The 14,674-nt window shown below is 38.1% G+C and overlaps 1 protein-coding gene across 6 annotated transcripts in view; it reads right to left on the bottom strand.

The window, feature by feature from the left end:
• Positions 1-14,674, bottom strand: part of SOX6 (SRY-box transcription factor 6) — a 457,096-nt gene that overhangs the window by 54,001 nt on the left and 388,421 nt on the right. For 4 of the 6 annotated variants that reach the window (XM_024202164.3, XM_024202166.3, XM_024202170.3 and 1 more), the window contains one exon: positions 6,248-6,304. The exons of the other annotated variants lie outside the window; for them this stretch is intronic. In XM_024202164.3, coding sequence (XP_024057932.1) covers positions 6,248-6,304 — 57 coding nt within the window. The remainder of the gene's footprint in view (positions 1-6,247; positions 6,305-14,674) is intronic. 6 annotated transcript variants of the gene reach the window in all.

The raw sequence follows: 14,674 nt of genomic DNA, 5'->3' as shown, positions 1-14,674 counted from the left end.
AAAAAGCTCAAACAGAATTGAACTTGAACTTTAAAATATATATCATTGCAAGTGTTAGAGTAAAATTCTGCATGTTTATTATCAAAAAAAGGGAATAAAAGTATTGCTAAATTAAAAGACTCTGAGTATATTTGCATTAAAGTAAACAATGATGTAGCATGGTTGCAAAAAGGAACTCAGGTCTATTTAATGTTATCTCAGACAGAACTGAACCCGAACTTTTAAAATACAGACATATTTCATTGTAAATTGTCTGCTATGTACAGTTTGCACATTGACCAAGTAGGTGGAGGGTTTGTTTCTATTCATATTTGGTAATTTTTTATGGGTTTGTAATTTTTATTATCTAATTTTTCAAGTATTTATTTTGTGTTTGCTGCAGCATTTTACTCTGTTTATTCTCAGGCATCGTTTGTTATGCTCAGAGAAAAAACACACATCACTAAAGAATCAGTATGGATGACAATGGAACAATGATAGTAACATCATTATGCCGTGTCTTACCTCTTGTATCCCCATAACTGCCGTGTTTGCCTCTGATTATTTCAACCTCAAGAAAGTGTGCTGCTTACTGTTTGTGTCAGGAAGGCAAGATTACTGTGTGCAAGGTTAGCACATCAAGTATGATATACATAATGCCTGTGCGATAGACGTACCCTTCAACTAGCTCCCTTCTTTAATTTTAATTCAACAAGAAAAGAACACTCAGGTTGCAGACACCTACTGCCTCTTATAGGCTATGATCCTGCAAGGTGCTGAACACTCTGGCCCTGATCCAACAAAGCACTTAAGCACAAGAGTAGTCTTACTGAACTCTGTGGGACTACTTACATGCTTAACATTAAGCATGTGCTGAAGTGCTTTGCCGAATCAGGGCCACAACGCTCAACACATTGCAAGATCAATCTCATAGTGTACCTTAGAACAAAAAGATTATGTTAAAAAGAGGTAATTCTGTTTATCTGTGATTAATAAAGGTATTTTTTCTACTTTTTGTTATTCATCATGCCCTTCAAGATGAAGTCAGGTGAGGGTCTCTAACAACTTTAAGCCAAATAGTTTGGAGCCCTTCCTGTATATATAGGAATTAGTTTTCTTCCAGGATAGAACAGCACAAGACTAAAGACATGAGTGCCTTCATTGAAGTCAGTGGAATTACTGACAGTATGTAAAGGTAAGCATGAGTAATGAGTAATTTGGAGGAGACAGGGCCTAAGTTGCTTGTAAATCACATTTCTAAAATCTCTACCTGAGGAGAAAATTGCTAAAAGCACATTAATGATTAGTATAAATTTATCAAGCCAAAAAAATAGGCAAACAATCATTCCCCAAAAAAGGACAAAGAAGATGCTTTCCTTTCAAACATCTGACTTAGTTTCCATTTTTCTGGATCATACTCTCATAGGTCCTGCGTCCCCTTACACGTTTGTCTACACACCTATATTCTGAAGTCCAATTTCATCACAACATGCAAGGGTTGTATAATATAAAAAGTACTGCTCTCCGCTTAAAACACTAACACGACTTATACCTAAACAGTCTGAAAGGAGAAAAGACTCACACAAACTTAAAGACATGCACAGCCTGATCCAAAACTAACTACAGCAATGGGAGTCTTTCTATTGACTTCAATGGGCTTTGGATCTGGCCCCTAAATAAATTGAACAGCAACTAAATCCTTAATCTGAATTCAGTTGTTCATTACATAATTATTTTAAAAAGAAATATTTACATTATGAAATGCTGTATGAAATTATGCTCTGTAGAGACAACATTCACCCTCATGACAGGGGACCAGTACAAGGGCTATCCACCTTAAGTCCCACTTAAGACCAATAATGAGGGCTTAGGTGCGATTTGAGTGCTGGCCTTCAGCACAGGGCTGTATTACATCCTATGCACATATCTGTACTTTTGATTTCAAAATGATGACACACACACACAGGCAAAAAATATACATGGAAATTCTATGTGATTCACTGCACGGAGATAAAATGCCTCATCCTTGGGGAAGACATTTGCTACTCTGTCGGGGGTTGGGGTCAGAATATGCATGGAGAAGGGACTCTGTTGTCTCAGGGGATGATGCCTTCTCTACTCCCTTCTACGCTTACCAGCCATATTTAGCTGGAATTTGTGCTAGTTCCATTCTTCCCATGTTTCGTAGCAGAGGGAATGACTGTCCTGTGGTTGTAATAAGGCAGTGGTTCTCAAACTTTTTTACTGGTGTCCCCTTTCAAATCGCAAGCCTTTGAGTGCGACCCCCCTTATAAATTAAAAACACTTTTTTATATATTTAACACCATTACAAATGCTAAAGACAAAGCGGGGTTGCAGTGGAGGTTGACAGCTCGCGACTCCCCAATAACCTCACAACCCCGAGGGATCCCGACCCCCAGTTTGAGAACCCCTGTAATAAGGGATATTTCTTTTTTGCTTTTGAGTATAATGATAATACCTAGTTCTTCATCAGTAGTCCTCAAAGTGCTTTACAAAGTAGGTCAGTATCATTAACCCCATTTTACAAATGGATAACTGAGGCACAGACTCAAGAAGGTACTAGCCTCAGGTCATTCTGCAGCCCAGTGGCAGAGCTGAGAATTCAACCTAGGTCTCCTGAGTCCTTGTCCAGTACTCCATCAACTACACCACACTGCCTCTCATATAAATATATTTACTGTTTTTTTCAGTCATGGAACATTCAAGCCTCTGCAACCATCAAATGAATATGTTTAAAGAAAACAACACAAACAAAAGCAAATATAACATTAAAATTATCTGAAAAGTACTGTTTTGATGTCACTCTTGGACAAAGGGATCTCCTGCTATGGTCATATGCACATTTATACAGACTGAAAAATCTATTAGCCAATACCACTAGCTGGCAACTATTTATGTCTGAAATGGGAACATAATCAGTTTTCATTGGTTAAGTCCAATCTGTGCCAAATTTATGACTAAAAGCTTGGCCAAAGGCAGTGGCAAGTAGCAGAAAATTGCTTACAGTGTTACATGCCAGATTACTTGAATGATTTGCATCAGGTTTGCAGGAGGGTTTGGGGTATTAAAACTTAAAATTTGGAACAGTCTTGAAATGTGGATTTTTGTTATTTGCAACATGACACAGAGGTGTGGGTTATGATACAGCATGAACTGACTGAATGAGACAATGTTTAATGTAAACAGCATGAAACATTTAGGAAAAGTTCAGTTTGAAATGCTAGTTTTTGTCATTTGAACCTTTGGAGAGCCAACTGATTTAGATTAAATGCTCACCCCTGCACTTCCAGTCATGTTGCCATTGTACTAAATACAGCTATACAGTTTGTATTCCAGATGAACTGATCTTACTACAAGCCCTTAGTATGATTCTTACCCCAAGATAAATCAATATTTAATATCCCCTGCAACAGCCCCGTAGATGATTTTAAACCTTGCCTCCATCCCATTTAGTTACCTTTAAAAATTCTTTATGCCTACCTTCACAGATGACTTCTGAAAAACTAGTCTATAAAAAGCAGCCTGAAAATAATTAATTCAGACAAAGAGGGTTTTTTCTTCTTTTTAATCTTCGTGAATTGTGCTGATCTCTAAATCCATCTCCTTTAGCTAATTCTTACTTCTCAGCCAGGGCTGGCTCTACCTTTTTTGCCGCCCCAAGCGGCGAGGCAAAGGAAAAAAAAAAAAGCAGCAGCAGCGCCACCGAAGAAGAAAAAATGAAAAAGCTGCCGCCTAACTGCCGCTGAAGAAAACAGAAAAAGCTGCCGCCTAACTGCTGCTGAAGAAAACAGAAAAAGCTGCCGCCGAAGTGCCGCCGAAGAAGGGGTGGGGGGTCGGAGTGCTGCCCCAAGACCAGACGGAGTGCCGCCCCTTCAGATTTGTCGCCCCAGGCATATGTGCTATGAGGTAGGCCTGGTGAGAGGACTTTTGCTGGTGGGAGCTGAAAGAATGGGCCCACCAGTGTTTCCATACTGGTTACCTCAGACCAGGATTTGCAATTCTCCCCCACATACAAGGCCCCAGGCAGCTCCTTCCCATCTCCTAACCACACAGGCTATAGGAAGTAATTACAAGCAGCAAGGTAACTTAGCCCCAGGACTCCAAACATGCTACAACTTCACCTCCATTTTGAGCTCTGGAATAGCCTCATCCCCCAAATAATTCAAGAACCATCAAGTTGTGCACATTGCTAGCCTGTCTAACCAGGTGATCTTGGTATTGTTACTCTCCTCCATTCCTATTGTTTGTTATGCTTATTTCTTTGTGTCTTGTCTTAAATGTGATTGCAAGGGGAGGAACCACATCTACCTTTGCACTGCTCAGAGCCCAGCACAACAAGGCCCTGATCCTAATTGGGGCCTTTAGTTACTACCACAAGATCAATGTTAAACAGTAATAATGAGCCTGATTTACTTGTAATGCAGTTTTCACTTCCTTTTCATTTCCTCCTTCACCCCCCCATCTGCCACCCCACACAAACAAAAACAACAAGATATAAATTGTGCTTCTTATTTAGGAAAACAGCTTAATTGTGTCCTCAGACTGAGGCAGATTTAAAGCCGGTGAGAATGCCACGATATATGGAGCACACGTACAGTAGAGCAAAAACATTTTTAAAAAATCTCTTTGCATCATGTACATTTTTAATGCAAATTCTACCTTGGAAATTGAGAGCTATGTTATTAATTAATGGAGATCTCACACACAACAGCAATGTGATGAGATTTATGTTGTTGCTGAGACAACAACATTTAGAAAAGTCCCAGCAAAAACACAGCAGGGGTGAGCAGCAGAGGAGAGAGACAGTGATGGCAAAAGCACAGTATATTCCTAGATTGCAATACAGTGTCAGCTCAATGCATTCTAGGAACAGAAAAACATTCCAGCTTGGCACAATGAGGTCAATATTACAGTAAGGTAAAGCGTTCCATTTTAATGTTATATAAGAATGGCCATACTAGGTCAGACCAATGGTCCATCTAGCCCGGTATCCTGTATTCTGACAGTGGCCAGTGCCAGATGATTTAGAGGCAGTGAACAGAACAGGACAATTTCGAGTGATCCATCCCCTGTCGTTCTGTTCCAGCTTCTGGCAGTTGGAGGTGTAGGGGCACCCAAAGCATGGGATTGCATCCCTGATCATCTTGGCTAATAACCACTGATGTATCTAATAGCCTTTGATAGACCTAAACCATTGTACATCTATCAAAACTACAAGTTGTGCGAGTCAGATGCCAAGGTAGTTCCTAATGCTACGAGGGTGGCATTCTCATAGTAGTAGGAGAATGAGGTAGTAACACAGGCCCTGATTTAGGAAAGCACATAAACATGTGCTCAGGCCCGTCCCCTATGCAGGTTTCCCTATTAAGGAAAGGCACATGCTTAAGTGCTGTCCTGAATAGGAATACTGGGGTATTTTCTTTTTTTAAACTAGATTCTGCAGATCCCAACCAGACACTTCCAGGTAGCTGTAGAAAGGCGATGTGGAAAGAGACAAAGGGAAATGGCTTGATAAACGGAGGAAATGACCCATTTGCCTCAAACTCCTTTTCCCTTTGAAACTAATGCACCTTGTTATTTTAAATTCCTCATCCTGCAAATCATCTTTTTTATGTACACAACATTTCGTATATATTGATAAGCTCTTGCAATAAAAATACTATGAGGCATAGTATGACATTTTTGTGTTGGGAAGTGGCTTGCGTCCCCCACTCTATCTATTGTAGATAAACCACTATGAATAAAATAAGAGCTTTTGTTTTTTAAGGAAGTATTTGTCTGAGCAGTTTCTTTCAGAAATGAAAATTGTATTAAATGTAACTGGCCTCCATTTCCCTAGAAAGTAAAATAAAAAACAGAAAAGGAAATAAAACTGTTCAGGACAATATATTGCCTGTATTTGTAGCTTTGGGTTTTTTGAGAGGATGGGAAGAGTTCACAGGTACTTCATTAATAAGGTGTTTAGCAGCAATGATGTAGTGTGATCTGGTTGCTTCTATCAAAGAATAAAACGTGGGATGTATGCAAAGAATGACATGCAGGTAATCCCTTGATAAAGGAGAATCCCTTGGGAGGAGGAATGTATCAAGCCAACCTAATCTTATACATGAACATCCAAAAAGACTGATTGGCATCAGGCTAGGAACAGAATTCTGGCAAGGAGCTGGCAACTGAATATATTTTGGCAACCTGCTAAACTCTTGACAGAACAGAAATTTATACAGTATATGATGTGTCGGTGACTCACTGTGTCTACAGTTCTAATGCATATCCTTCCAGTGATGGCATCTATCCGCACTGGCATCTGAAATACAGCAAACAGTGTTCCTGCACTTTAGAAATAAAAGGGAATAAGCATGTAAATGTATGCTGCACTAAACAACAATTTATAAAAAAAAGAAAAGTAGGATGTGGGTAATAGTGGCTGCCTCAGGGAGATGGTTGTGATGATGCAAATGAGTGATAGGGTTCCCAGCTCAAGAAGTCCTCTGGGAAGTGACAGTGAAAAAAAAAATGCACAGCCTCATGGTCAATATAGGGTTAATCTTAGACACAAGTGCCCACCCTCCTTCACCGCTGTTTATTAAATCACTTTGGGATTGGAGGAGGGGGAAAGAAGAGGAGAGCTTTCCAAATCGCCATCTCAATGCTCCCCCCCTCAGTCAATGAAGATCAGCAACTGAAGATCAGGAATTTGAAATGTTTTGCCAGTCTTTCTTCTAGAAGCATTTGCAACACGTTAAGGGCCTAACAATAAAATTTGGGTTGTCTGCAGATTTTCAGGATGTAGGCTGGGCAATTTCAGGTTAGACATTCTTTGGGTTTTAAATAGTGCTACAGAAACAGATGATGTTTGAAAATGATTTTAACATAAATAATCTGATGTTGTTTGAAAATGATTTTAACATAAATAATCTGATGTTGAAGATTATTTATCTTCCTGATACACATTTCCATTGTGATGGGCTTGTTTATGGAGTTAATGTCATATGACTAGAGATAGACTAACTATTTTCCCAACAAACTTGCCCCTTTATATGTTTGCAAACTACCAGTAAGCAGACTTTGATTATTACACATGTATTGGTAACTTATTATTGTTCAAACACTCAAAGGAAACATTCCATCCTATGGGTTATTCATGAGTTATTCACTTCCACTCTTTCTTTGACTAGTCATGTTGTTCATATTGAGTAACTGGTCACCTAATTCTTTTCACAACATGCAGGAAGATTCAGTAACAATTTAACATGCTGAAATATTTATTTCTTTATTTGAACCAAAATGTCCAAGCTAGCATAGACCTGGGGCTATGCCCAGAAATAGGCAGTGCTGTAAGCAAACTACAACAATGGAGAATGTGCTTTCAATTAATCTGACTATAAATACACCTTGAGAATTTAGAGGAATCTTGAATTTAGGAAGTAGTTAGGTATCAGATGAGGTAATCCAAACTCATCCCTGTTGTATTTAAACCATTCCAGTCAATGGAATTACTCTAGGAATGAATTTGGCCCAGTGTGTTTACCTAAAGGAATGTATGGGGAGGGCATGGAGATGAATGGTAGTATGAATTGCTTGCCAGTGGATGTCTGTGGTTGGACATAAATGTGAAAGAATTTGTGTATGTATTCTAAAGCTCTTAGATGAGCTAGTGAGAGAGGGAAAAGTTTTACCTTATAAAATATGGATAAGCAAAACAAAACCTGGAGTAGGTTTGGATATATGTCTGGAAACTCTCTTGAACAGCTTTGTAAACAGGCTGCACGTGAGAATATATGATAATTATATTATTATGATCGAGGCAATGGCACTAGCCACAATGGCTGAACAATGTTCCACAGCTTCCTTTGGGAAAAACTGCCCATGCTGATTTAACTAAATATGCAGATTTTTCAATATTCACTTTGATCAAACTCTGCCCCTTTTGGATTTGTTTCTGCTCCCACATTTAAGAGCCATGGTATACACAGAAGAATGCTTTTTATGCCTTCCAAAGGAAATACCCCATGTGAGTGGAAGACCTGTGTATTCTGCATTGTACTTGTGCTGGAAAGCAGATATCAGAAAGGGGCAAAAAAACCCAAACAACTTTTAAACTATTATTAGTGAGGTCTTAAACCTGGCAGCCCTTCAAGTAGGCCTGGCATCAGAAATAAAAAGAACTTCTTGGTTATGTTCTGCCACTATCCCAACATACCATAATGGCAAACAATTTCAAGTACTATATTCAAATGCAAAACCTAGCAATTAAAGGCAAAAAAGCAAGTTTGCTTCATTTCTGAATATAATAATTTATATTTGAATGTAGATTTGTGCAAACTGGTGGCTGCTAAAAACTTGACAATTTTACCCAAGATTAATACTGTACAGGTTCGTATACTGTTTCTTACATAATACAGTATTATATCATGCAGGCTCTGTGCACTGTGCATTCTTGTCTTACATACATACTATTTTCATTGTTATAATGGTTTGACATATCTTTGCTGACCTAGACTTTCCATAAGTTACATTCTCTTCCCTCTAAGGAATATATTTAATAATTTAGCCAACAGCCAAGTACTATATATTTTCTTTTAAACCAATCTTCCTTAGGTGTAATTTTGGGGATTAGGCAGTGAACTACAAATCTAACTGATCAGAGCACAAATGCACACCACCAACTTTCTAAAGACCAATTCAGGGAATGAGGCAATTAACCACAAGACTAACTTAGATGCTAAGGGATGCACAACAAATACTTCCATAGGTGCAATTCAGAGTACGTGGTACTTAAATACAAAGTTAACAGCTGCAAATTTTGGTGATCTATATATGTGTCATGTAATTTTTCACTATTTTTTCATGTTGTAATACTCAAACGGTGTAAGTCTATTTTACTGTGTTTCGTATAAATGATTTTCATGCACCCTGTATGGCATATTCAAAATAGCATACATGAAGCTATGCAAGTGTATCTGAGGTTTAGGGGCGGAAATGTATGTTAGGTATATATTGTATTATTTGAGCATACGAACAATGAAAGACTGTGTCACAATGACATGCACTTAGGGGCAAACTTAAGGTTTCACATGCAGCTTTAGCATTGCCTTTCCTGATTTTGATATGCTTTTTTGGAGCCACCCTTGATAAGAGTTCAGTACCTACCGCCCTCTGCACCCATCTACTGTGGAGCTGCTGGCCAAAGCAAAGAGGATGAAGCTGTGCTCCCACAACACTCCTCCTCCTTTGGAGAGGTTAATGCCAGCAGCAGGAATGGCCTTACACAACCCTTACAAACCTTGAGTGCCAGAACTCTGAATGTCCTTGTGGATGTGTCCACACCTTGCACTACCTCCCACACTGGATACACACACACAGAGGTGAAGTAAAATCTTTCCCTAAACACAGATGCATATCCTGACTGTGTTTCTTATAATGTAAATTCCTATAACATTCGATACATTGGTGTAGATTCAAGCACATTTTTGCTGAAAGTCAGACTTGTTTTCCGTGATGGAAATGTGTCTCTTTAAAAGAGACTGTTACCGACTCTGAGATCACCTTTCTGCAAGATGCTCCATTTCTAATTTCTGCATGAAAAAGTTCTAATTGCATCAGATAAATTCACCACAGCACTTCTGCGTGTGTGAGTAACATTGTAATCATTTAGCTATTCAAAGACAAATCTAATTCCTGAATAGGCCTTAAAAAAAACAACAACAAAAACAACACTGTGGCCTATTGTTATCCTAGGAATAGCCTGATTTAAAAAACCACTGCAAGTGAACATGATAATCAAATGCATATAACAGCAACCATCCCAGTTCACCAATACCCAGTGCACCTCAGAAGAATGACAAGACACCTGCGTGGTATAATATGCTGCCTGGGAAGCTAAATCTAAAACATGCACCCACCCTGCTGAACAATTTGATCACAACACTCCTTTCACTTATTGTTGTAGAGTAATACTGATCTCATGATTAATCTGATCCTGTCATGCAACAATGAATATCTCAATCAATTGTATAAATAAAATAAAATTCCTCAAGCTGCAATGCTAAGTATATGAAGTCCAGCATGTTTTTCAGTTCAAATAAAAGGGGGCAGTATTACATCAGTTGATAGTCAGATATTTCTTAAATGTATTAGGGAAGGATGCAAATCTACTGTATTTTACAGAAAAATATATTACTGCCTCTTGGACACATACTACTTTAGTGCTCAGGGATAAAATGTTCAAAAGCATTTTCAATGGGACTTAAGCGTCTAGTCATTCGAGCGCTTCTGAAAATTTTTACCTTGGGTCACTATTTTGCTTTCTGCATTACTAAGGAAATATATTGTGAATTTATGCACATTTTTTCAAGTAGACAGGATAAAACACTGACACTTAAAATTGCAAATGGAAATATTGCAGTTGCAAATATTATTTTATAACAACTTACAGTAGGGCCAAGATTTCTAACATTGGGTGTCTCAAGTTAGGCTCCTAAACTCATATTCATACACCTAAAAAAGGGGAGTGAATTTCAAAAGTGCTGAGCACAGAATAGCCTCAGTTGGAGATACTGGGTGCCCAGGCCACTTATATTCAGGTGCCTGAATATGGACTTAGAAGCTGGACATTATGCACTCACTTTTAAAAATCCTGGTTTACAGTTATTATTTGGAGTCATAAACATAAATGGCCAAATCCACAAAATATTTCAAGGCCCATTGTGGCAATATAGTGAAGATGACTGCTGGGATTTTCATTTTTAACTTCCTCTCCATTCAAAGGTATCTACCTCAGCCATAATCATTTAACTGAGATAAAAATACAGCATGATAAACAATGGGTGTGTGGTGCGTTCTAGGGCCCAAAAATCCCATATAGAGGAGTAGGACTCCTGCCACTTGCTGGGCCTCTGTGAAAAAAGCTCCTTACTTACTAAGCACCAGGATTACCAAAGGATACAATATCCCACCATCCTTCAAGGACAGCTGTCCCTATGGCTACAGTAAATTCCTTAAGTCTTTACAATGGATTGAGTATGTGGCTTCTCTCTCTTCCAGAGAAGTTCCAAAGAGGGAATTTTGTTTAACCTTTTATCAGCCTACTTAGACAACAAGCTGCATGGAGCATCTGCCTGTACAGCATGTGGCACAATGGGACTCTGATCCGTCATGGGGCCCTCTAAGCACTACCACAATAAAAACAATTTCGTAAATACCAAAAACTGATCATGTGTGCTAGATACTACTATTGATTTGTTAGCTTGGCTGTAAAGTATATATCTGGGAAGTACTAAAATAGTTAAGATTTAACAAGAGGGAGCAGAGAGATCTGTAATTGTTTGTGCACATAACCTCCGTTGCCTCTTCTTCAGTGGCCCAAAATATGAATATCGGTCTTTTATTTATAATTAAAGATTCTTCTAACAGAAATTAAAACAAAAAGGAGAGAAAACTTTATTAAGAAGTTTTTGTTAAAATCCCAAAGCAAAACAGAATAGGTGAATTCTTGCAGAGCTGAAGTAAGTATTTATGATTCATGATGGTTCATGAAAGTCTATAATATGACTGTTTCCTTAGACTATTATTCCCATGTCTCATGTTTGGAAATTAGGCATAGTCGTAACTAATTCTAGTAAAAGATGAGACACTGATTGCCTGCAGCTTGGTCTGAAAAAAATATTGTTCTGACTGAGTTCTCCTATTCAATTACTAGTCATTGAGTTCAGAGAATAACTGGTAGCAGAGAAGGCTTGGTGTTGGCCTTTGAACCACATAGTGCTTGAACAGAAAAGATGTAGGAACTCACTCCGCCATTACAATTATTATGGCTATAATAACAAAATTGATCAAACAATTAATGGATAATATGGTGTTGTACTTTGGGTATTTATAGAACCCTGCGCGGATACAAAATTTGTATTTGCATCCGATCCTCAAAACTGATCTGCAGATATCTGCAGATTTGCAGGGCTTTAGATATAAAATTTGGATCTGTATCCATCTGCAATCTGCAAAAATGGTCCACAGATATATAAAGTAGATATCCGTGGATTTGCAGGGCTCTAGGTATTTAGGGAAAATAATAAGGTTTTTCTTAATAATAATAGTAAGTTTTTCTCATTTAGGGGAAAAAATGACTATGCGTGAATGGTAATGCTTTTCTACAAAACCTTCCTGAAGTGTTTCTATCAGGCAAACTTTGTGCACATGTGCAGTGGCCACATGTAAATGATGGAGCGTAACAACTCCAGAGGAGCTGTTACACTCTATTGTGTCAATAATCCATATATTTAACAGTCCCTAAATACTCTGCATTACAGCAGACCGTAACACTTCCAAAGGGGCCGTTATGGCTTATCAAGTCAACTCCGAGTGCCTAAATATGGCTTTGACCAATAGACTGTAAACAACTCCAAGGGTAAATAATGCATATTTTAAAGAAGTACAGACTATATTTTGCATACAAGCCATTATGTCTACATTAGGATAAATGAAGTGGGTTTAATCTTTTTTTCATTTGAAATAAGGGTAACATAAAAACATGTATAGGTCTCCACAGTTGTCTAAGGATTTATGGACTGCTTTTCAGAGGGGCTGAGCATCTGCAGCTCCTATTGAAGTTCATGGAAGGAGTGAGCAAATCATGTCATACATTTTTGGGCCTAATTTTGGTTTCCAACCGCACATGTGCTTATGCCTGAAACCCTACAAAGTGGTGGGGAGGGGGCATATGGCATAGACATATTATGCAAGATTCTGGTTCCTCTAAAAGCTTGATGAGGTCACGTCATAGGTTTTCTGTAAGGATATAGAAGATACCTTCCTGTGACAGGGTGTAGAAGATATGATGTGTATATTTACCATGTATGTTCTGCGACCTTCACCCATATACCTCTATCCAGTGCAGATAACTCATGCTTCTGCCTGTATACTGGCCAGACTTGAATTTGGCCTTTTAAATATAAACAAAATAGACAATACAGCATCTTTTGGGGTCATTTAGAATATTGTCAGATCGAACCATTAGTCAACATTTAGTCAATTATCCTGGATTTAAATACTAAACTAAATAGGACTAATACCAATAATGCATGTTTTGTTATAGTACCTTAATTTACAAATTTCTTTTAAAGATGAACATGACTTGCCTAGAAAAGAGCTATTCCCCCCATACAGAGCCAACCTTCTGTGACTCCAGCCACACAAAAGATGCTTTGTGAGGCCATTTCTGAACTCTTCTGGATCTCTCCACTTTCCCAGCAGTTTCCTGAACTGGGTCAGCTCCCCTTCCACTTCTCCCATAACAGCACTAATGCTATTCTCTCTTCCTTTCATGATGTTGGCCTACAGCTGAACAGCATCAGGTAAGGTCGAGAAATTTGGCTTTGCTTAATAACCAATTTACGCTTTAAGCTCTATAAATCTCTATGCACATAGAATGGTGTCAATTTAAAATTGTAGCTGACCCACAACTCTCAAGAGAATCATAAAAATGCATCATTCCAACTCACTGTCATCAATTTATTTTGCTCTTTCTGATGACCAAGCCCCTGTGAGCACTTTAAAGCTTTCTGGGGGGTTTTAAAATGGGAATGGGGCAATTTTCAAATATATATGTTTATAACCAATACAAAAACATTTAGAGCCTTAAAATGACATTTTCAAAAAGGCATCAACCCAGGCTTTGAAGTTTTGTGCATAATGTTGTAGGCATAATAGTTTTGCACAACAAACTGTTACCAGTTCTCTGAACTCAAGGACCAGTAACTGACCAGAACTCAATCACTTTTTTTCAGGCTAAGGTGCAGGCAATTAGCTTGTCATCACTTTCTGATGTTAGACTCTTGTTACTCATTCACATGAGCAGCGTCTAATTATCTGGAGGCTATTTTTTAAAATGTGGCACTAAAAGATGGACATAAGGACCTGATCCTTTTAGAAGAAGCAAATCCAAAAAGGTAGCTATGATTTCAAGGCTCTGCTGGGATCATGAAAAATCTTCTCTCTGTGCCACAGATAAAGAATAGTTTTTAACATAAAATATTAAGTAAAAGGAAATTATCATTCAAACAGAAATAATGAAAAGGGAGTGCTTATAAATATCCAGAGTGGAAAAACATACCTTTCTGTAATGATATTTGAACAAAAGTATGGTTTTTGTTTTAAATGTATTGTATAGATCTATTTTGCATTTTATACAAAGTATGTACACTTCTTCCATAAGATTTACTACTCTTAAAAATACAATTTTTTTCATTATTTTGGGGGGGCGGAGGTGGAGAGATACCATAATTTTAAAGGGCCAATTTGTATCCCATTGTATTTGAATATTTGCACTACTTTATAGTTGTGGTACAAAACCAAGGGACTAACAACATATCAGAGGTGTGGCAGTAATATCCCAGTACAATCCTTGTCTTGTCTTATTGCTTCACTCTGTGGCTTATACTATAATAAATAAAAACAACAGGATGATGGTGAGTTTTCACGATAAATCTCCTTGCTGTAATTTTGTTGTCAGAGCCTTAAACAGCACAGTTAACTCTGAAATGTCTCTGTGTAAAAACGGCATTGTGGGTTCCAGGGTTATACTCTTTCCGTGATTTCCACATCTGCTCTGATCAGTTTAGAAGCATAGAGATGATTTTTCTAATGGGCAGTCATGCAAGCTCAACCTGGGTTCTTTCAC

This window comes from Terrapene carolina, unplaced genomic scaffold (assembly GCF_002925995.2).
Source record: "Terrapene carolina triunguis isolate 2854851 unplaced genomic scaffold, T_m_triunguis-2.0 Scaffold96, whole genome shotgun sequence".
NCBI classification, from domain to species: domain Eukaryota; kingdom Metazoa; phylum Chordata; order Testudines; family Emydidae; genus Terrapene; species Terrapene triunguis.
Note: the sequence above shows the minus strand (reverse complement) of the source record. Positions and strands in the feature narration are given on the sequence as shown.